The sequence below is a fragment of the Asparagus officinalis genome, chromosome 9, assembly GCF_001876935.1.
Source record: "Asparagus officinalis chromosome 9, Aspof.V1, whole genome shotgun sequence".
NCBI classification, from domain to species: Eukaryota; Viridiplantae; Streptophyta; class Magnoliopsida; order Asparagales; family Asparagaceae; genus Asparagus; species Asparagus officinalis.
This window is the reverse complement of record NC_033802.1, coordinates 12,524,200-12,548,071: the sequence shown is the minus strand read 5'-3', so window position 1 is coordinate 12,548,071 and position 23,872 is coordinate 12,524,200. Positions and strand designations below refer to the sequence as shown.

General features: G+C 35.9%; 2 protein-coding genes across 2 annotated transcripts; both read left to right on the top strand.

Annotated features, from left to right (window-relative positions):
• LOC109823803 (retinol dehydrogenase 12-like) lies at nucleotides 5,196-15,443 on the top strand. Its single transcript, XM_020390184.1, has 8 exons — nucleotides 5,196-5,542; nucleotides 7,223-7,343; nucleotides 7,894-8,011; nucleotides 12,070-12,206; nucleotides 13,527-13,628; nucleotides 13,781-13,873; nucleotides 14,239-14,311; nucleotides 14,750-15,443. Exons 1-8 carry the CDS (start codon nucleotides 5,304-5,306, stop codon nucleotides 15,010-15,012), a joined length of 1,146 nt encoding a protein of 381 aa, XP_020245773.1. The 5' UTR covers nucleotides 5,196-5,303; the 3' UTR covers nucleotides 15,013-15,443.
• On the top strand, nucleotides 17,499-23,670 carry LOC109824561. The gene is made up of 11 exons (XM_020391188.1): nucleotides 17,499-17,715; nucleotides 17,817-17,860; nucleotides 17,975-18,055; nucleotides 19,582-19,689; nucleotides 20,427-20,518; nucleotides 21,307-21,381; nucleotides 21,468-21,537; nucleotides 21,834-21,935; nucleotides 22,298-22,409; nucleotides 23,178-23,240; nucleotides 23,383-23,670. Exons 1-11 carry the CDS (start codon nucleotides 17,565-17,567, stop codon nucleotides 23,472-23,474), a joined length of 990 nt encoding a protein of 329 aa, XP_020246777.1. The 5' UTR covers nucleotides 17,499-17,564; the 3' UTR covers nucleotides 23,475-23,670.

Here is a 23,872-nt window from a genome sequence, read left to right as displayed (position 1 = left end):
CTGGCATGCTGGTCCCTCTATCCTCGGAATGGTAGGTGGTGCCTCGATATTCTGCTACTGGCCGTAACCGTGGCCCTGCGACTATTGACCCTGACCACTGATCTGCTGGTGGTGATAAAAAAATCCTTACCCCGTTGCTGGGTTTCTCACAGTCTTACAAAAGGTTTATTATCCTTGTCCTAGTCTCCGGACAATCCTACTTTCAAAATTAACTCTTAATACGTCTCTCTGCCCTAATCGGGTTAGGTCTAGCTGCCTCCCGAAATAGTAGATGAAATCCTTCTATGAAATTAACATTCGCTGCTCCGGCATAACTAGAATCGGTGCTATCCTCCTGGGACGTCCTTTAAGCTGAATATAACTAATCTCCGCCTATGTACTGAGTCAATATTAAGTAAATCTAAAAGTATCTCCCACATATTTCCTCCATTTATAGGTTGTAACTGAATCCGATGTGCCCTAAAATTTTTGTGCTCCCAACTTCTAATATCTTCCTTAATCTTACCGAGCCAAGCTTCCTATTCCGTGACTCTATTAATAGCTGGATGTGGCGATGGTGAGATCTTCGGTATTATCTCTTCAATAGGTACGGCTGGTAGAACTGGTGCTGGAACTTCAGAGAGTAAAATTTGGCTTGTTACTCACTCCTCGAGTGTTGCTAGTCTCTGCTTCTGTAATCGGTGTTACCAAGTCGATCAGATACTTTGGAGCCTACTACGGCTCGGGCTCTACTTGTCCAGCTCTTCGGGTACAAGATTTACCTCGATCACATCCTCGTTCCAATGTTTATAATACTAAGAGGAGAGCTTATTTGACACAGTAAGTGAGATCCCAATCATAAATAACATAACATATACCAATAGGAAAAATCGTATCACTTATCATTCATGCATTTACTTTTTAATCAAAGTAAGGTAGTTGTCACCAAAAGAAATTTTGTAAATTTTTGAATATACGTATATAACATCCTCACTCATTCTAGGAATTCCTAGTAGACTCTATACATGATTCCTAGGAAACTTTATACTAACTCCACGACTTGACATATGAATGATCCTAGGATGCTGGAACTAGAGCTCTGATACCAACTGTGACGCCCCTGGGTTCACACAAGGCTAGAGTCCAAGGTGAAACCAGAGATGTCAAACCTGCCACGCACCCACATTGTGTATAAACATGTTTTACCAATCACAGTAATATCCTCTAGTAGAACCAAATAGAAGTGCAGGTACAAACAGGCAAAATAAAGGGAATAAATATAATAGACATGATATAGAAGAGATATCTCATAAATAAAAAGAATCATGTCTCAACTATAATACATCTGATATCTGAATAATAAAAATGTCTCAACATGAATCAACTAAAAATCGTACTAAGGCACACAGTCTTTACAATATGAATATGAAACTCTAATATCTGGATAAAGCTCAAAACTACAGTGGAGTCTCTATAAGTAAAAATACGCGACGATGACTATGCCAGAACTCCGTCACCCTGTGGCTCTCCGAAATTCCGAACTACCTGAAAAGTAATTTAAAAGAAAAAAAATAACAACAAGAGCGTCAGAGCGCTACAGCAAGATTAGCTCCATCCTTCCTCAGGGGAAGGGCTACAAGATGGAGTGAAGGCTCTATCTATTACACATAGTTTACCTAGATTCATTTTTCCTGTATCTAAGTAGGATTAACATTTAAAAACCTACAACACGAGACGTAGTACGTCAAACGAAATAATCCAAACAAGAAAACCCTCATGTATATACCATAAGTCTTAAATTGTAGATATCTAAACATTAATACCGAACTAAGAAAAGACAATCTAATGAAACCAATAATTAGAAATCCATAACATGAGACTGGTACGTCGAGCGAAATAATCAAAACAAGGAAACCCTCATGTATATACCATAAGTCTCAAGTTGTGAATCTCTAATCATTGATCCCAACTAAGAAGTAAAGAAGACAGCAAAAGAAATAAGATATCAACACATCGTATTTATAATATCTTTCACTATCACTGGAGAGATAGAATAAAATACCAACACGTAATTTTGTATACTTTCAAAAGTAACGTATCTCAGTCATATAGTTCAATGATAGGTCGTATTCATAATCGGCATATGCCATACTTAGGCTATCAAGTAATTGTCTCAGTGCAACGGACTATCCTGTAGGTATCCTGAACTGTGTACACGACTCATTAGTCTCATCATGATCTCAGTGCATAACATGAGTGCGGGACGGACTACCAAATAGGCATCCTAGAAATACGGCTCACGAGCCTTATCGCACCCTAGTGCGGGACAGACGGCTAGATCAAGCCTCCTAAAATCCGACTAAATGGCCTGTACATGTGGAATATCGACGTACTACCTCATGTAGTACTGAACTGAGCTCATCAACGATATCCACCTCATGTATAAACTGTGTATATCTAGTGTGTCGACGTACTATCTCATATAGTACTGAGCTGTGCTCATCAACGGCATCCAACATGTATATGAACTATATCTAATTCAAATATGATCAAATAAAAATTCATCGTAATCTCCTTGGTATTCTCAAATGTATAACATAACATATTCATGATTATACGTGTAACATCAAGAGGCTCAAAACTCCGCGAACGCACCTCAAAACGGCACAACACAGCTCCACAAAACGAGCAGGAAAATAGACAAAACATCTATTAGTAAAACAAACATATCTTTATCTAGGAAAACTATTTTTACAAATGGTTTTTTGTTTTGAAAACTACATTCACACATCTTTCAAATGACATAAGTTTGGTTCAGTTTGGAGTTCATTTGTTATTCTAAATCTCCAGTTAAATATTATATATGTGCAGCCATTTTTCTGCAGGATATGTTATTAGTAAACATAATATATCTTTCTCTATACAAAGTCTTTTTAAGAATAGTTTTCTGTTTTAGAAACTAGATACATATAGCTTTCATTTAAAACTAGTTTGGTTAAATTTGGAGTTTGTTTGCTATCTTAAACTCTCAATTAAAGATTATACAAGTGCTACAGTTTTCTGCAGAAAAATATATATATAATACATCACTTAAATTTCTCATATATGAATAAAATTATCAAAAACCTGAATGATCATGATCATGATACTATCATAAACAGTAAGAAAAGATTATTCATCTAGTATTTGTTTTAAGGTTTACTATCAAAAAAATCTGACTTTTAACACCTCAGGTTAAGATTAAAGTATGAAAACACATATTCAACATCATATTAATCATCTACACTAGTTATTTAACTATAGGGATAGGTTTGGATGAAGATAATCTTGCCTTAAATATCGTTCTAAGCCTTTGAGATAAACAGCAAGCAATTGGAAGTGCAAACAACCCGTTTTCTCCTTGCTACACGTCGATGATCTCGCCCTTAAGTCGATATTTGCTTCACAAAGCTCTCAAAATTCTCAATTTTAGGGTTAGGGCTTTAGAGAGAGGAATAAGGACTGCTAGGGTTTGAAACTCTGATCTAAGGATGATAATTTTCGTGAATATATATATATATATATATATATATATATATATATATATATATATATATATATATATATATATATATATATATATATGCAAACCCAAAATAAACCCGTTTGATCCGAACCAGGAAACCTAGTCTGACTAGGAAAACAACCTTCGGTATTTTAGTAATAACTTTCGCGTCTGACCTCGGAATGAGGTGATATAAGATTTGTTGGAAAGCTCTTGAAGATACCTACAACTTTGGTATTTTAAGTTTTTCCAGATTCTAACTGTTCCAGTGTGTAAAATACATATACTTTTAACTAGTCGTTTTTCCCAGATTCAAACCCGTGCACGTGTGCATGATATCACTTCTATATTCACATATATACATTGAATTAATCACAAATCAATTCTTAGCATACTAAAACATTAATAAATATTATTTTTTTCATAATACAACATATTTATTATTTATTACAAAATATTCAAATTTTTAGGGTTTTACAAAAAGGGGATGAGCTATAAAGTGCTCTTGGGGGGCTAAATGAGTCGTTCTTAGGGGTCTAAACAGTTTTAAAACCTGACTTTTCTTTAGGGAGGAGAATGCATAACTTTTTGTGGTCAAGTGGCTTAAAGCAATTTTTCCGAAAGTTCAATATAGTTTAGAAGGGGGAAAAAAGAAAAAAAAAACTACGGGCCGATCCATGACTCACAAAGCATGGGTCGGTCAGGCCTAGCTTGAACTTAGATGTGTCGTGGACTGGGTTGAGTTCCCCCTCAAGCCCAATATTAGAGAAATAGGCACGATTCACTCTAACCCGCCCAGACCCAGGTCATACCTAACCCAGCGGACTGGTCCACGGCCCTGAATCGACCCAGCACACGCCCATCCACATGGGCCAAGTTGTTTTTATGGCACACACCAAACTTACGGGTGTTCAGTGGAATTTCTATAGTTTAGAATTTCTATAGTTTAAGATAGTGAAATGAAAAACTCCAAATCTCAAGCGTGTTTTTGTGAATTGACTTTAGGGGTTGTTTGGTTCGTTTCTTTGATATAGAGAAATGCAATTCCATGTAAAGAAACACAAGTTTTGACATCAAAAGTGGTAACGTCATCTATGGAATCATACTCTTCGTCACCTTCACCACCACCTGACATGTTACTAACATCAGCATCCTCATTGCCTCTATCTCCGTCAGCTGCATCACTAGTTGGGGAGTCGTCATAATCAACATGCTCCTCATCATCCTGAGCCGCGGAAGGTTCCGGAAGATCTGTTCCAGTAGCTGGTTTATTCATGAGTCCCGTTGTAGGAATAGAAAAAAAAGAAAAACTTTTGTAAACAAAGCAGAGAAGGAAAAAAAATCTGACGTGGCAGAGTTTTCATCAATTTTACTTGGTTGGGGAAGGAAATCGGAGAGGGAAGAAAATCTTAGTTGGCGGCGATTTCAGCAGAGTTTTCCCTCTTCCATCCGAGCGAACCAAAGCGGCACAAAGAAATGGACTGAAATAAAAAAACTGACGTGAAGGGCTAAAACTCTAACGTGGAGGGATTTTCTGAGTTTTCCACCCCTTATAATAGCGAACCAAACGGCCCCTTAATAAAAATTAAAACGAGCGTACGGGCCCATCCAGAGAGGGACCCATATGAACATAAACTAATCGCCACGTGACAAAGCACAGCAACTCCACTATCATCATTTCCCTTCTCCCCTTCCTAAAAGAGACAAAACACTCTCCAGGATTCTCTCCTTCTCAACAACACAGATCTCTGACCGAGCTCAAAAGCCCAAAACTCAACAAATGGGTTCCGATGAAACAGCAGCCTCATCGTCATCAACATCTGCCATCATCAATCCCAGTAAGAAACAGGGGTTGGGTTGGATTGAATGGGGCCGAGGGTGGTACAAAGTAGTGGAAGAGTTCTTGTTCCAGCGAATAATGGCGAGCCATCTCGAGAACCCATTGCCTCTTCCGCCGCTCGATGGGCTTACTTGTATTGTTACTGGGTCTACTAGTGGGATTGGACTCGAGATTGCGAGGTTTGTCTTTGGCGTCTTATAAGTGTTTGATGAAATTCCTCGATGACAATGTTAGTTAATTAGCACTTAGATACCTCAAAGTTTCACATGCTCTGGGGCTGTTTGGCTGAGAGGAAGCAGAACCGCAATAACAAATGTTGCAGCCAAATTTCTATTTCCCGCCTTTGGTTAGCAACAAGTTAGTTGAAGATGGTAATTGGATTTCATTTCGAAGAAAAAAGCTACACCATTTGATGCGGCCAATTTTACTGCACTACAAGTCCTTTTATTAGTTAAAATATTAAAAAGTAAAGTCACGTCATCAAGTTAGTTGAAGCAAATAAGAAAATGTATACTATTTTACAATTTTGGATAAAGAACAGTTGTTTGTAAAAAAAAAACTTCATCAGCAGAAAGTTTTCTTTTCCCCGCTGCTCTTGTCACAGGAGGATCAACCACTCGTTGCTCTTCTCCTGGAGCAGGCTCAGCTGTCTGTTCCTCTTCTTGTCCAGCAGATTGATTCTCGATGGACAGAAACTCATCGACCCCTTTCAAACGGGATGTCTTGGACCCCTTCCTTAAATTATACATATGCCTAATGTCTTTCAGGCAAGATGTATTCAAGTTATAGTTGGGAGTCTGAGAAGCAGCGTAATACCAATTGCAGAAGCTGATGGAGGTATAGGAATTAGCAGTTTTGTGGGGAAGCTTGAAGACGCTCGAGATTGCGAGGTTTGTCTTTGGCGTCTTATAAGTGTTTGATGAAATTCCTCGATGACAATGTTAGTTAATTAGCACTTAGATACCTCAAAGTTTCACATGCTCTGGGGCTGTTTGGCTGAGAGGAAGCAGAACCGCAATAACAAATGTTGCAGCCAAATTTCTATTTCCCGCCTTTGGTTAGCAACAAGTTAGTTGAAGATGGTAATTGGATTTCATTTCGAAGAAAAAAGCTACACCATTTGATGCGGCCAATTTTACTGCACTACAAGTCCTTTTATTAGTTAAAATATTAAAAAGTAAAGTCACGTCATCAAGTTAGTTGAAGCAAATAAGAAAATGTATACTATTTTACAATTTTGGATAAAGAACAGTTGTTTGTAAAAAAAAAATTTTTTTTGCAACAAAATATGCGAATCCAACTATATTTTTAACTAACCAATCAATGGATTTGGATTTGCACAAGCATTTCCTGTAATAAATCCAGATATCCAAACGACGAATTTGAGGTTAATTTCTTGCAACAAATGCTGCATTCAACGTTTGTTAACTTTACAGTTGCAACATACCAAACAACCTTTATACACACTCAATTGTATTTTGTCAATTATATATCCTAAAAGTTTTTTTTTTTTTTTTGAGATAGTATGTTAGCACCGTCGCTTAGGTAACCTTCAGAATATTTTTGAAAGATCTTCATGTGATTGTCGAATCACAGATTTAGGACGTTTATAGCTATGAATTATTTTTGGAAAAGACGGAGATGGCTTTGTTTATCTAACAAAGAGTATTCTGTTTTTACGGAAAAGTTTGATGCCATTTAACGAATTCAACATAGAAAATTTAAGGTATAAAAGTGCCATAGAATACAAATGAGGATATGTAAATGAAAAGTAGGTTGAACTTTGAGGTATGTAAGTGCTAAATAGCCGAAAGTGGTTGGTAATTGATGGTTTTTTGTTCTTCTGGGTTTGGGAGCAGGCAGCTTGCACAGGCAGGAGCGCACGTAGTGATGGCGGTGAGGAAGATTAAGTTGGCGCAGGAGTTGATTCAGAAGTGGCAGGAGGAGAAGGGTGGGTTGGGGATGCCGCTTAATATCGAGGTAAGAAATTCAAAGTTGGAATTTGAGTTGCCTGTTGGGGGCATTTTTAAGTGTTCTGGTACTTTGAATGGTTTGGTATTCAATCATAATTCAATTGCAAATTGATTGAAGGAGAAAATAATTACTTTAGTTGGAAATACTGACTTGTTATCAATATGCAACTTCAGTAGAATGCTATATGATGATTTTATGAAAGGCTAGAAGTTACATACTCGCTATTTTTCATGCATCTGAGGCTTGGTAAATCTTTGAAATTGCTGCTTCTTGTGTCTCATACTACACTATATGTCTACAAACTCCTATGAATGACTCACATTAAGATACTAGTTTTCATTATATACGCGATTCAACAAAACTGTAAAATAGTTATCTTATGTTTTTAATTACTCTCGATATATCATCATAGGAAATCATTATTGCTTAGTTACTGATTTCTGACATATAGTAGCATCTGACTGGTTTTGCTTATTGATCTGTACCTCCACACGCGGTCATCTTAGATTCTGCCTACATGTTGACTGATTAATTAAATTATGTCGCTCTTTTGAAGGTGATGGAACTTGATCTGCTCTCCATGGATTCAGTTGTACAATTTGCCGAAGCTTGGAATGCTCGACTAGCACCATTGAATATTCTCATCAATAATGCTGGGATTTTTTCTATAGGAGGTGTGTGTATATGGTAGTCTTATTATTCCTATGCAAGTTGCAGAATCTTCTAGGTCCTATTTAGAAGTGTTAGTTTTGTTTGCATGATACTTTGACTTTAAATGAGTGTGCATATTGTATGTGTCTTCTTTCTTTCTCTTGTTATTCAAGTGAAAGAATGCACTTTCATCCCACATCTTGGTTTTTTTTGGCTCACCTTTACGTGGTTTTTGTCGTTTTCCCTCTCCCTCCTCTGTCCTCCCTAAGGCAATTCCAGTTGCGTAGAATATTATGCTCATAAACGACCAACTCATCTATTCGAAGTTGAACTGTTTCAGGATTACTGGACCTGGGTGTTACTGAATGACCTAATCAAATATTTTTCTTTCGGGTGTAATCAACACAGGCATATGAGAGAGATTATTTCATACTTATATTGTTATTGCACATATCAGCAATTGCTGGAAGGGAATTTGACTGAGTTGTTTGATTTACTTTGACATAGTTTAGGGATAATCTTTATTTATTTCTGCCAAAAGCAGATAGAGAATGTTTACTTCTACTCAGTTGTTGGTGGCCTTTCCCGGTCAAGGCTAGATTGTCTGACATATCTGGAGATGCTACCCATGTCTATCCGTGTTCAACACTTCAATTTTTTTTAAAAATGCTATTTTCCTAAAAGTATAAATGGGAGTATGGCAAAAACTAATTATTTTGGCAAAAACTAATTATTTTATAGTTTATTTTTACTAAAAATTATGTTCTTTTTTATGTGAGTATCAACTAATGCGTATATTTATTAGATTCAAATACATTATCCAAACAAGATATACATTTATAGGCTTATCCTAGCGTCTAGATTTTGTACAACCACCTCATCATCATCCTATATCCAATATCCATGCTATAGAACGGCATTCAGGTCTGTGTCTACTAATCATATCTTTAAAGTTTAATCTGGAAGTTTAATGTGAGGATTAAACAAAGTTTTATAACTATCCATTACCCTAATCTCATTTTACCATTTAGTATTCTCAGTAAATTGTAGAAGTTAACTGACGTAACTACTGATGTACATAGTAGAGTATAAATAACTCCTAAAAATTATACCTTCCTCTAATTCTACATGCTAACTAAGGTTTCCATTTGGTTGCATGGAATTGCAAGTTTGAGAATTCACAAAGTCATGAAATTGAGATCATATAATTGCAACTATAGTAAATACGTTTTGGCAACGTTTAAGCATGTGATAATTTAACATTTAAACTGAGTTATTAAGATACGTATAATTTTATATTAAGTATTATTAGTGTGTAATCTTCAATATTGTCAATGAGACTCTTTATCATCAGTTCAACTTTAGATATACATTTTATCTTTATCAGCTAGCAAGGTAGATATATTTGATAAATATAATAAAAGGTGTTAAAAGAATTTCCTTAGATGCCGACAAGGTCATTGTAAATGGATGTCCAAAAGTACCTTTGAAAGAAGGAAAAGTATAAACAAGTTTCATAAATTTTAAGATAACTACTAAATATTGGGTTTTTTTTTTCTTTGGGGTGTTTTTTTTTTTTTTGGTGGGGGGGGGGGGGGGGGGGAGGTTGGGGAGTGGATTTAGGATTATCTTTAAAAGCTGATAAAAATGAAAGGAAAAAAATGATGGGCACGAATGACCCTGATATTAGCTCTATGAAAAGCATTTTGTGTTTTTTTCCTTGCAATCATTTATTGGATTCAAAATCTTGTTATTTCTTTTTGCTTGGATATATTTGAAAATTTTCAACTATATGCAATGCAGCTTCATACACTTACTCGAATGCTGGTACAGTTACTCTTAAAAACCAAAAGTAACATTATTAAGACCCTTTCAACTCTATTGTTTCAGTGTACTTATTGTGAGAGGCAATTTGAGTTAAAAATTTAGTTTAAACGGGTGATACGTTACTAAAAATAGGAAAATGATCGGGCTAAAATACCAAGTTAGCCTAAAAAATAACACCTTTTTATCACTTTAGCCTCAAAAGTGACACCCACAACACTTTGACCTAAAAAGTTATAAATCAGTGATACATAGCTTTTCTGATCATCGGAGAGAAATTTTAAGTGAAATATTAAAGTAATTTTATATATAGACCCCTAAATGTCTTATTTTTTTAATTAACCCTCTCTCCCTCCCTAAATTATAAAATTTGTAAAAAAAAAAAGAACTCCTCCCTTCCCGTTATGTCCTCCCTCCTCTTTCCTCCATCTCCTCCATTCTTTTCTTCTCCATATCCGTAACTTTTCCTCCTTCCTCTCTGTCCTTCTACCTCCTTTCCATATCCTCACTTTTATGGTCTTACCTTCTCCTTTCTACTATATCCTCCATTCTTTTTCAGCTCCTTTCAATCCACAACCTCTCTCCTCTCTCCCACTCTCTCTTCCTTCTCCTCTTCTTCTCTCCCACTCTCTCTTCCTTCTCCTCTTCCTCTCTCCCACTCCCTCTTCCTCTCTCTCTCTCTCTCTCCCTCCCCCCTCTGCCCACTCCCAATCCCCTATAATAATAATAATAAATTCAACTTCCTTCTTCTCTTCCTCTTTCCTGCTCCCTCTTCCTCCTTGCTCTGTTCATTCTCTTTTTACTCTCCAATCAACAAAATCCCAATCTCCTTAATAAAGAGAATGGAAAGGAGGAAGAGAGTGGTAAAGATGAAGGGAGGTGAAGGATCAGAAGGAGAAAAGAATGGAGATGGTGGGAAAGAGGAGAGTGAGAGGAGTTTTTTATAAATTTAAAACTTGAGGTGGTAAATCTGAAATTATGGAAGTTTGAGGGAGCATATATGAAAAAATCCTTAAAATTTTCTCTTAAAAATTGCCTCTGGCGATCGGAATGCCTATATGTCACCGATTTGTCACTTGTTAGGTTAAAGTGTCGCCGATGTTACTTTTTAGACAAACGTGATAAAGAGTCACTTTTTAGGCTAATCTGGTATTTTAACCGAAATGATAAACTGAAATTCCTTATATACTAGAAACCAGGCAGCAGGAGTTGTACCAGCTCGAATCCTAATGCCATGATTTCTATTTTCGCACAACCAACAACAGGTGCCAATATTTTAAAAAAATTTAGAAAATCCAACAGATTTACAATGATGTTCACATTGATTACGGCATCTTTGCTGGTTAGTGATAAAAGAATGAAAATAAATGAAGTACGAAGAAAACCTACTATATGTATTCTAGTTCAGTTCTTACCAATTACAGTTACCAAAGTTATTTACCATGTTGACTGCCAGTCCAACAACATTTTCTTGATTGAGTTCTTAGGCCTATTTGGTTTATAACCTTATCTTTTCTACATATATCTACTTCTCTTACCCTTCATATATGCTTTGTCTACTAGGATATTCTCCTTGCCACCCAATAGGTAATATCAATTAAGGATAGGTCATACCTGACTAGCATCAAAATTATGCCTCATACGTGAATCTCTGATAGCTTGTTCACTCTATGATTATTATTGAATTATGGTAGGTTTACATTCTAATCTGCTGTTTTATTCACTTGCATTCTAAATTTCCAACTAACCGTTATCCTGAAATTACTCTCACCCTTTTATTTACATAGTTTTCTAGTGAAAGATGACAATTAACTAGAAATCTGAATGCAACTCAAGTTTGTCTAATTGAATATACTAGTCTTCAATTCAACTGTTGCAGACCACCAAATAACAGTGTTTTATTACAGTGGTTCAGCTCAATGCAGACGTTTAGTTAACATGAAGAATGAGGTAATAATTTTTATCGCTCCTCTCTACATGCACATGCTTTGGCAATTGCTCGTTGCACATATTATGCATCTTTTTGGGACGACGATGGAGCTCCGGTGTTTATACCAGAATAATTATCTCATCATTTTGGTATCATAGGCAGATTAATTCCTTCTGCCAGTATAGTATCTAATAATTTTAAGAGTCATCATATTGTAGTATTTTTGATATTGAATTGCTTTAGTTGATAAATTAAGGAATGCTATTGCTTAGAATGGTCTTAGGACTTGCCTTTGTACTTAGGTAACTCCACCATTTTTCACTGCAGAACCTCAGCGTATTTCGAAGGATGGATTTGAAGAGCATATGCAAGTGAACCATCTAGCCCCAGCATTATTATCGATGTTGCTTTTGCCATCTCTTTTGCGTGGATCTCCTAGTAGAATTGTTAATGTGAATTCCGTTGTAAGTGAATGATATAAGTTTCATTCTTATGTTCTAGTATTTTTATTTTATTTTATTTGCATTTGTGTTAGCACAAGCCTTACTATTAAGCTTGCCAACTATTTAATAGCAAGAGATTCAGCCTTTATGAATATGCTTTGCTGATTGTTCCCGTTAAAAGGTAACACATGTTATCAGTTATCAAAATTAGTGGAATCAAGTTTGGTCATTGTCATTGTTATAGTGTTACTTTGTGGAGCATGACTTCCTGATGATGGCATTAAATGATATTAAACATGTGTTAATTTCTTGCATTGATGAGGAACTACATCTATGATCTGTTATTTTATTATATTGATCTATAAAATGCCCCGAGACCTGGGCATATCTGACTGGACAAGCAAAGAATTCAGATAAATTAGTTCAGTAAGGTTACCTGTAAAATTACTATGCCAAAGTAAGGTGATGTGAATAGATCTTTATTTTGTCCCTGCTACGCTGATAATTGACTGTTGATTGTTATGGTCATTGTTTTAAATATCCCCATATAGCTGATATATCCGGCCGATATAACCTTTTACAGGGCCTGCCGCAAGATGATATGGTCTTGATATCCTTCACTACTAATTTGGGGTATATATCACAGACATGGTTGATATATTAGTCGATATGTCATTTTATATAGATTTTTAAAACTTCTTTAATGTTTTTAGTAAAAAATTCAAGCCATATGAAGGTTTAAGTAAACTCTAGTAGGCTTTTTCCCCCCTATATAAGTTTTGACAATTGGTTAGTGATCTTAAACATATATTATGTATATTTTTGTATGCTTAGATTTCATTATGTGTGTTTAGATTATATTTTAGGACATCATATTATATATGCACATCATCCAATATGTCACTGTGATATTTACTACATATCTCCGACATTTCCCCGACATCCACAATCCGATATGGATTTTGGCCGTCTTATATTTCCGTGATATCTGACAATTAAAACCTTGATTATGGTACAAGTTTTTTTTTTCTTTTTTTCTTTTTGGGTTCTTTTAGCACAAAAACAGAAACATCTAGCTGAGCGAATCATCTATAATAACCTTTTCAAGACTTCAACCAAAATAATAAATCTTGCCTGTTTGGATAACAAGCTTTCACGGTGGCAGCGAGGAAGATTGACAACACTATTAAATTTGCACATCAATCAACAGTTAACTTCTTCACATGAAGAACTATGTCATAGTTCGTGAATTTTGTTTCACAAGTGTACTAATTATGTTCTAGCCTTCAGCATAAAAAAAAATCATTTGATGATTTTGAAATTGATAATTTGTTTTCTTAGATGCATTTTGTTGGCTTTGTGGACCCTAATGATATGAATGTGACCGCGGGGAAAAGAAAATATTCAAGCTTAGTGGGATATGCTGGTAGCAAGCTGGCACAGGTATGCTAAATTCCTTTATTATAAATTATGGAGCTCAACTTGTCTTGCAAAGTTCAATTAGATTCGGATCATTTTTTTGCTTTATGCTCTCAGTCATTTGCTGCTTCATGAAGTTTTCCTTATTTGAGCTGAGATTGATACTTGAATTGCAGGTGAAATTTAGCAGCATCCTTCAAAAGAGGATACCAGCTGAAGCTGGTGTCAATGTTATTTGTGTTACTCCTGGAATTGTCCTAACTAACGTTGTAAGTTTCTTGGAAAATTATATCATATCTTTCTGGAGCAATTAATATGGTGTTTTTTCCGTCTTTTCCTATGTCTAGTATCATTATTTATTTTCTACTTATGCTGTAATGGGGTTTTTTTTTCAACATATCTTGAATTAACTAATGCATGATAGAATATGAGAATGTCAGTAGTCAGCAAACAGTTACTTACAGTTGGACATTGTGTTCGACTACTTTGAAAGCTTTGTTTATTTCCATTGAAATATAGGGCGATTAGAGCACCCACTTTACATATGTACTCAATTACTAACGAAATTTAGGTGTAGTTGGCCTATTAGTGGATTCATTTTCTTGGTATTGACAAGTCACTTACCATCCTGCAGGCCAGAGATCTGCCAAAATTTCTTATAGCTGGTTACCGTTTGATTCCTTATTTCATCTTTGACCCCATAGAAGGTTCGATCCCTTTTCTGAATTTTCAGTTCACCCTGTTGCATTTCTTTATGTCTGTAGTGCTGGGTCCCTCAAATTTTCAATATTCCATGCTAGTACCTCAAATCTTTAGAATTGCTCATACTTCCCTCAAATCGTAAGGGTTTTGTCATTTGGTCCCTCAATGACCAAAATACCTCTCATCTAATGTTCTCTTGAACGCTGAGGGGTTTTGGGGGGAAAACAAACTTAGGGGTATTTTGGCCATTGAGGAACCAAATTGCAAATTTTGGATTTGAAGGGATTATGAGCAAATTTCAAAGATGTGAAGTACTAATATGGAATATTAAAGAAATGAAGGACTGCTATCTAAATAAACCTATTTCAAAATAAATACACTGATTCTGTTTCTTTCTTTTTTTTTCTTTTCTTTTCTTTTCTTTTTTTTTTTTCCCGTTACAGGATCAAGAAGCACTCTCTTTGCTGCTGCAGACCCTCAGGTTCCAGATTATTGTGCAGTGCTGAAGCAAGATGAATGGCCTGTGTGCCCTTATATAACGTTTGATTGTCGACCAATGAATGCTTCTGAAGAAGCGCATAATCTAGAAACTTCTCAAGAGCTCTGGGAGAAGACACTTGAGATGGTTGGGCTTCCTTCAGATTCCTTAGAGAAGCTTCTAGAAGGGGAACAAGTCCAGTGCCAATATGGACCAGCGAGAGAATGATATTTCCTTCGAGGTCACGATCTGGACAATTTCAAAGGAAATATGATGGTTGTATCAGTTGTCTTCTTGCTCTTCCAAGAATTCATTCGACATGAAATATGCACGGATGTGTTCCTTTTGAAAATCCATGTATAATGTGGGACAATGTTGTAATCTATTGAAACATGTTTTGGGTGTGTATGAGCTGCTGGAAGGTTAATCTATTAGAAGTTTGAGTACGTGGGATAATTTTTTGTTTCGTTTTCTTTTTTTTCTTTTTTCTTTTTTTTTTTTGTGAGGGGGTGGGGGTGTGTGGGGGAGAGCACCTACATGGAGAAATGAAGGTAGTTTATTTCGACCTGTATTCTGAAGTTGAAATGTCATTAATGACTTGGTAAGAGGTTTTTGGATTCGCAGCAACTGTAATTGCAATGAGAATGTCATTTGCACCATTGTGCGTGCGTGTGTAGTTCTAGTTGCTTTGTTGAGGTTTAAATTTTGCAACATATAGCTGCAGTTTTATTGCGAGATGTTTGTTTTGAGGTATCACTCTCCCCTGCTTTTCACTTGTATTGATCGACTGTAGTTGTAATTGCATCTTAAACCACATTTTAAATTGAAAAAGTTGTATATGTGATTTATGATGGAAATCTACGTTAGTCGTTGGTTGCTACCGCAGGTCATTATGTGACTGCTCGCAACTGCATTTATCAGTTGCAGCGGAGCAAAGAAATGGCGCTGGTTTAAAATATCTTAGTTGTAAGCAACTGCAGCTGCAATGAGCTCCTACGCCTTCCTGTTTCTGCAGTTCCTAGTTAACTAATAATTATCAATTAATAACTTGTTCTCTTCTCTCTTCAACATGGGCGTACCGCCTCTCAAGCAAGACGAAACACGCGCCTCCGCAAGAAACTTAGCGAACTACCAAGAACCAGAACAGCACCAAACAACACACAAAAACCATTCAAAACATGCAATCCAAACGCTAAAACAGAACATCCATCCATAATCAGTAACACCCTTCACACCAAATTCACAAAACACACCATCGAGACCAACACCACCCACCTCACACTAACAAACAACCGCGCTGCACCTGCGGTGTAAAAATAGTAGTAAGGATAAGCTACGCCACCCTTCGGCTTTCCTGTCGATGGATTTGGCTTCGAAGAGGAACCTTTGGGCGAAGGCGGAGGATTGTTCTTCGATGGGGGCGTAATATAAATTTGTGAAGGAGGAGGTGGTGACTGTGAGCAAGTCACCGGACAAGTGCCACATTTGCTCGCGCATAAGGAGGAGTTTTCGTCGGCCTTTGCACAAACAATCAACAGAGAGAAGGCTAACAATACCGCGAGCGTAAGTACCCGATACATCTTCTTCGTTGTTGTGGCTATGGCAATTTTAGCTCAGGGTCCAGCATTATAAGAGGGCCAAAGTGGGGGTGCACATTGATGATTGCATGAAGATTCAGTTTGCTGTAAAGTGTTTGCTTCTCTTGGTTGCTAAGCTTGAAAGATGCCTTCGTGTTTTATTTATGCGGTAGAGGGGGGAAGTGGCTACGGCTAGAGTCGGTCATTTTTGCTAGAAATGCACATTTGTGATAAGGATAGAGGTTGTGCAAAGCGCGTAACGGAACGCTACGTGCGGGGATTCTCCAAAAGGAAAAGCAGGGAATAAGATGCTCTCTGCATGGGGAGAAAATAAAGAAAGAGAATTGATTCCCAAATGTTAGCAGACGAAGATAAGGAAAAGGGATTGGAAAAATTTGCAAAATACACCTATTTTGCTAAATATTTAGCAAAACAGACCGTTTTGCTAAAGATTTTGCTAAACAGACCATTCGAAACATACGGGACTAGTAGTCCCGTATGATGTACTGTTTTGCTAAATATTTAGCAAAATAGGTCTATTTTGCAAATTTCTTCAAAGGGATATGAACTCTATTCGAAGATAATTTGAGGATGCTTGACAATATGAATCTATAATCCTACCGAGGTTCCGTGCTTTTAGATGGTTAAGGTTGAGATTTAATTTATTGCTGCTCCAACATGGAAAGAATTGAAGCTTGTCTGCGAACCAGATCAAGATACAGAAAAGAACAACCGCAAACATAAGAATTTTACGTGATTTGGAGCAAGCCTTATGTTCATGTGAACTACAAAATAAATCCTTGCTAAATAAATGAGAGATCACATATTACACAGATAGGGTCAATGATATGATAGCGAAACCCCTTTAAGATGATCTACGGATTCTTCCATTGGTGATGTTTTTCCCCCCACACGCCCTAGATTTGATGGAACAACCCTTTGATTGGAGAGGGACTAATTTAAGGCAATTTATTAGAATCCGGGTACCCAGTAGCAATTTCAAATATTTGAGGGACAAACTTTAAATAAATTAAGAAGCTGCTCGCATAATTAACATTTGAGGGACCTAATACCAATTTCAATAACTTGCAAACATGGAAGATATAAGGGACTAATACGTAAGGAAACGAAAAAAAAGGCCCTCAAAGAAAATTCACTCATGTATATTCTAGTTTCCTTCTTCTACTCCTGACTGCAGACGGTATGGCTTTATCCCAGTCCTTCCTCTTTCCGAAATATCGGCCCCCGACCCCTCTCCCAACCCGAAATACCGGCCGAAAAGTTATGGTTTACGCCAGAGCAGCACGGATTCGCCAGCGACGCCCCCAAAACGTTGAAGGGGAGTTCTTTGTTGGTGAGTTAATTGACTAATTTTTTTTTTAAAGAGTAAAAAAGAGCCCCACTTGAATAAATTATTGAACTGTGAGATCTTTTTCGTTTGTTCTCACTTCTCAGATCATCGATGCATCGACTGCGACACGTGTCGGTGGATGGCCCCGGTAATTCATTGAAATTTTCCTTTTTTCATGGGGGTAATATTTGATACGGTTTGGGATTTTGAGCCTGAAATTTGTTGCAAATTTGTGATTTTTTTTTTCCGTTACTCTTTTTAGGAGCACTTCAAGCGGGTTGATGAGAGAGCGGCGGTCACAAAGCAACCAATCTCCAGAGAGGAAAGAATCAAAGCTCTTCAGGTGATCATTCATGTCATAATTAAGCTTAGCGTTATTGAGCAGCTCTCTGTACTTTGCAAGCTTTTGACATTGACTATCTAAACTGTAGTTTCACTAATTTCATGCTGCGTTCGGATTATGAACCGGAGTTTTCTCGAAGATTTTTTTTTTCCCTCGAAGATTTAGCGTAAAATTGTCTTCATCCAGAAAAGTTTCTGCTCTGTTGTGTTAATCATCAAAACCCTCTACTATTAATTTTAGCATATAATTTATCATCTGTTCTGTCAAAGATTTAGCATAAAACATTGTTATGAAGTCTTATTGTTTGGGAAGCCCTCTACTTTTGCATGGTATTTCTATCATATCTAAGATATTGCTGGAGGTTTTCTATTGAACTTAATGGATTGACAAGTTTTCTGCCAAGTCCAATGCTACGTAGGAGCTTGCATCCAATCTAAAGAGCATGGGAATATGTCTTGTAATTTACCTTCAGACTTTGACATTGGATCTAAATCGAGTAAGGCATTCCCTGTAGGATTATTGGGATAACGTCGCATGCCTTCAATCATCCTTTTTGGATATATTTGAGTGTTATGTAGCTTTATTTGAACTACTATTTAACTTATCCTTTTGACCTTTTGCACAAAATCTTTTTGATTTTTGGATTTTGTCTCAATTTTCAAACTTATATGTTTTCTCTATTCACCCCTTTCTGCTCCAAAACAAAAGCAGACGTGTGGCTGATCTTGTACACAAAACTTGGAAGTTTTACATAGTGGCTCCTGATTTAATCCCAACATGTACAAAGTGTACAGCTGCTGTAAAAGAAGGTATTACCAGTGCACTAGGCTACCCTTTATATGCGGGCTGATTACACCAAAGCATCAGTCAAACACCTCCAATCAAAGAGAGGGGCATAAAAACTTCTTGAATTGTCTCCATGTATCACTTCCAAATTTCAATTCCCTATTCAGCCCGTGGTTAAGAAAAATAACAAACAATGTAAATAGTTTTAATTTAACTTTGCAGTATTCGAACAACAACGGCTGCATAATTTGTTTATAAAAGTTTCATAGCGTATCTGAATTAAAAGTTTTTACTAGCTTATATGATGCTTTAGTAAAAGTTCACATGAATAAAACTTTTTTAAAATCTATAAAGTTTATTTGGAAAATCAGTATCACTATACCGATTTTTAAGGTATAAGAATTTGTGCCTTCGTATATATTGAATACATAAAATCTCTATTCATGAAAGATTTAGGATTTCTATTGCCTTTTCTTTTACTTATTTCTTCATATTCTATACAACACATAAAATTACCATTGTTTCTTAACTCCTATAGACTCTAATCGGACTAGGATTGATCTTGATACCTGAGTTACAAAATAAAAAGATGTAAATAACATCATGTATATCTAGTTGTTTACCAGGTCCAAGGAGAACAAAATCTTATCCTTCCTTTATGTGTCAATAACTGAACTGATCCACAATGTTTTTATATTAATAGCAAATTTGTTATTTGATCGGGCATTTAAACATTTCAGGCATTACTTTCCTGTCCAACAAGCTCAATACACACTGAGAAGCCACCAGAGGAAATTAAGGAAGTTCACAAGACATTTCCTCTTCCTATTGATGAGCATAATCTGCCGGTATGTTATTGTTTTTCTTTACCTTCTTAGCTGGAAACTGTGGGTTACAGAATTTGTTGCACGTTATAAAAAATTTTAATATAACTTAAAGGGTGGTTTTGGATGTCCTAATAAAAAAATTCATATGCTTTGCAATTTTCGCTGCTGGTTTAAAGAACCATTATATCATTTGATTGTTTGGCTTGGAAAATTGTGAATTTTAAAATTGGAAGCACAATCACTCACAAAGAATTATGAAGATTGAAATTCATATTAGAATAGAAAATTTTATTTCATAGTTCTATCGGATTTTCATATTTAATCATCTAAATACTCTAGAATTTTGTGGATTATTATTTTTTTCTCAAAATCCTGAAATTATGTCTTTATGACTTCGGTGGGCATCTAAACTCCATTATTAACTTGGAGTATAATTTCAAGTGTACTAAAAAAATTGAGCATCTGACTACTGTTGTTACAGATTCAATACTGCGTTGTTAGAATTTTTTATAATGCAACTCAAAGTACTTTTCTGAACACAATTTGGGAAGAGATTTCAAACTAATTTAATTGCATAAACAATTGCATCTTCATTATCTTGTAAGATTTTGTGTAATGACCTTCAAAAAGCAGATGAAAATGCATCCGATATGATTTCTCTTTTCATTATGAAAATTTAATTTTTATCACCCATTTAGTTACCTAGTCAACAATAAGAGTCAATCCATAATTTAATGCTTGATATGTTTGGCTTTCAGGGAGTCTACCATTGTGGTTATCATTCTGAAAGATCTTTTGGTGCTACTTCCTATCTTATTGTTCATCCAGATGGCAACATACTTGTTGATAGGTACTTCTAACTTATAAGAGTTACTTTTGGATTGTCCACATCGACATGTGAAAGAAATCAAATGCAGATGTATAATATTTTAGATAAATGTTAAGGGGATGAAAATGACGTGCTACTATTTCCGGCCCTATGTTTGGTATAAGTTTTATTATAGAGGAAGTCTTCCTTTCCAGGCTTTTATGATATGCCAATAAAAATTAGCAATCTTGTAAGTCTTGTTTGTACTTGTGAACTTCTGAGTGATTTGGATATTTGTGAATTTGAGAGCCTGTTATTTCGATTTCCATTTGTTGCAACTGATCAGAAGCACTAGTGATCAGGATGGTCTAATCATTAATATTTAACACTCATGTGGAACTTAGTATTTGTTTCTAATGATGGAATTGAAGTGAGTTATGAAGCCTACTAACATCATCTCTCTTTCAAGGCTGATCGAGCCCTTGGAATTGAAAATAATGGGCAAGAGTGTGTAGTTTTCAAAAATTTGGGAGAGGGTAAACAGAATGTAATCTGTAGAAACATTATTTGAGGTGTCCTAGGATAAACAAAATCTGTTGTAGTATTCTGATGAAAGTCATGATTGTGCTTACAATTTACCCTCATATATATTAATATGCAATTTGTAGGAACATTATTTGAGGTTCTACATGCACCTTAACACATACTTGAACAAATGCTTTTACATTATTTTTCTTATTTTTTCCCTCTCTTCTTCAGTGAGTAAAAAAGCAATATTGCTATGCTAAGGCTTTGGGAATAAACTGATAATTGGCACGATGTTCCTGCAGCCCAAGATACACTGAGATATTGGTAAACAAGATTGAGATGCTTGGAGGAGTTCGCTACATGTTTTTGACGCACAAGTATGATCAAGACCTGTCTATTTCTCGTAAATATAAATGCTCATATTCAGAGGAAAGAAGATTTTACTACCTCTGATTGCAAACAGGGATGATGTAGCTGACCATGAGAAGTGGTCCATGCATTTTAGGTGTGAAAGAATTCTTCATTCAGGAGATGTACGAACTGACCTCTAAATGAAAAAGTTTTTTGTATATATACCCCTTAAATCATTTGTATATGCAAAACTACCCCTGAATGATCAACTTTCAAGAAAAAAAAGCCCCCAAATCATCAACTTTGTTGGGCAATGAGCGGAAATTTGACTATTTTGTTGATATTTTTACATTTCAGTTACAAATTAGCCTGCGAAAGTTGACGACTGAGGGGTAGGTCATGCACATACTGAGATTTTTTTTTGTGGGGGGTGGGGGGTGTGTGCAGACTTGTAAATACACATGATTTAAGTGGTGTGGTAGAGATATCTACAGCCAGTGTAGAGAGGAAACTACATGGAGATGGCCCTTGGAGCATTGGTACAGATTTTGAGCTTATTTACACTCCAGGCCACAGTGCAGTAAGATCATCAAACTAAGCAGTAGATTCATATCACTACTATGTTATACAGTAACATAGTTAAAGTAGTCTCGTAACCTGTGGAAACAAAGCAAGAAGCTTTGGTGTTCATTTATTTAGTTTCTTATCACCTAATGCAAAATGTCACATTTTTAATCAAGTCAGAAACTTGAAAAATTCAAGGCAAACAATGCAAAAGATTATAAAAGTATGGCATATTATTAGTGTTGAAGTAGTGGTAGGGAGCTAATAGTAATTAGGTATTTTCATTGGTGAATCAGTTATCGGTCTCTAAAAGAACTATGAAGTCTATAATATGAGTATACCTTAAAGTTCTACCTCGTGATCAATCTTAATTTGCAGGGTTCAGTTAGTTTATACTACAAGCCGCTGAAGGTTGTATTCACTGGAGACCATTTTGCCAAATCTCATGCCTCGGAGCTGACAATATTTGAGCAGTATAACCAACAATCAGGTAGGATCCGGATTGTTTTTGTAATCTGTTGATCATTTACTATGTTCAAATAGAAGGTTGATGTGGTCCCAAAGCTTCTTAATTGGGATAAATACTACTTAGCAGGAAGTGGAGTCAAGTAAGAATTGTTCTTTAAATTTCCTAAATTGAACCCATCAAATACACACACACACACACACACACAATAAATTGAATACAATTAATTCAGAAGATTTAGGCTTGAATTGGGAATTAACTGGGAATTATAAGAAAATGAGAAAAGAATTTGGGGGATGTTATTGGAAATTAACCAGGTTTCATAGTTGTATTGCGATTTGATAATATAGTTGTACTGCGATTTGATAATTAGGTCCTGGAAAAAAAACTTTCTTCATAAAAAGTTTGAATAAAGTTTGAAAAAAAATGAAGATTTGAAATGCCTCATTACTTTTAAGTTAATTGTAGATGCATCCTCTTTACTATGAGGCTGTAGTCACTGCTACTGGTTAAACTATTTTTTAAGTACTTAGACCTCTCTGAACTATATACGACATTATGTCCCAAGATAGTTTGAGAGGTCACCTGGTAATTGCGTGAGATAAAACTTAAAAAAAAAGACTAAATTACCTCTAAAGTGAGGACCAAAAAGTAACCTCATCTGACGAGTTTCGGAGGTATAAAAACTAATAAAAAAGTTTAGGGGGATATCTCTGTAGTACAAGGGGTGTATCTGAAACTAGCCCATGTATCTTTATTCTGATAAAAAAAAATACTTGCTTTGGTCGGCAGTTAGCATGCAGTTGGATAGCGTGAGGAAATTTTTAGACTTGGATTTCAATTGGATTCTCCCAGGTGAGTGCGCAATCTTCAATTTCTTTTCTTTTCATTCGGAAAAAGAAAAACAATCTTATTGGTCATTCTGAATTTCTGTGAAAATGGACAACATATTATTGCTTTTCTTTGTATTTTTATTCTGATATATATACTGTTCCAGGACATGGAAGGAGGGTCCAATTTACAGACAGCCAAGAGAAAAACTCAGCAATACAAGCTTTTTTAGCGAAAAAGCAGCCTCTGCTTAATTAACAGCAATACTATATATACACATATGCATTTTAGAATACGATACTGTACAATATCAGACCTTGGACTACAGGTGGAAAAAACTCTGTTTTAACTTATATCCGAGCTTGTATATACATGTATACTGATGCATATATACATCATTTGCACTGTGGATACGGTAAATCAATTTAATCAACAACATTTACTATTTACCGGATGGTTATGATTTGTTTTGAGTGAAAAGTAAAAAAGATTGTGAGTCATCTCATCATGCTATGATCATAGTTGGCTTAACGGTGAATAATTTTTCTGTAGTATCACGCTTTTGAACTTTCTATCCCTCTAGTTTTACTTTTTGCACATGGACCTCCTGATCAGTGATTTTTTTTCCTGGACTCTTTTACCCCGAAGAAAGAGAA

Bases quoted from the DNA above. Each gene is read 5' to 3' on its own strand.
- LOC109824561 (XM_020391188.1), top strand. From the start codon at position 17,565: ATGGCTTTATCCCAGTCCTTCCTCTTTCCGAAATATCGGCCCCCGACC. The intron at 18,056-19,581 runs GTGATCATTCAT...TAAACATTTCAG, and splicing joins AAAGAATCAAAGCTCTTCAG to GCATTACTTTCCTGTCCAAC. The intron at 23,241-23,382 runs GTGAGTGCGCAA...ATACTGTTCCAG, and splicing joins TTTCAATTGGATTCTCCCAG to GACATGGAAGGAGGGTCCAA.
- LOC109823803 (XM_020390184.1), top strand. From the start codon at position 5,304: ATGGGTTCCGATGAAACAGCAGCCTCATCGTCATCAACATCTGCCATC. The intron at 7,344-7,893 runs GTAAGAAATTCA...GCTCTTTTGAAG, and splicing joins GGATGCCGCTTAATATCGAG to GTGATGGAACTTGATCTGCT. The intron at 13,629-13,780 runs GTATGCTAAATT...CTTGAATTGCAG, and splicing joins CTGGTAGCAAGCTGGCACAG to GTGAAATTTAGCAGCATCCT.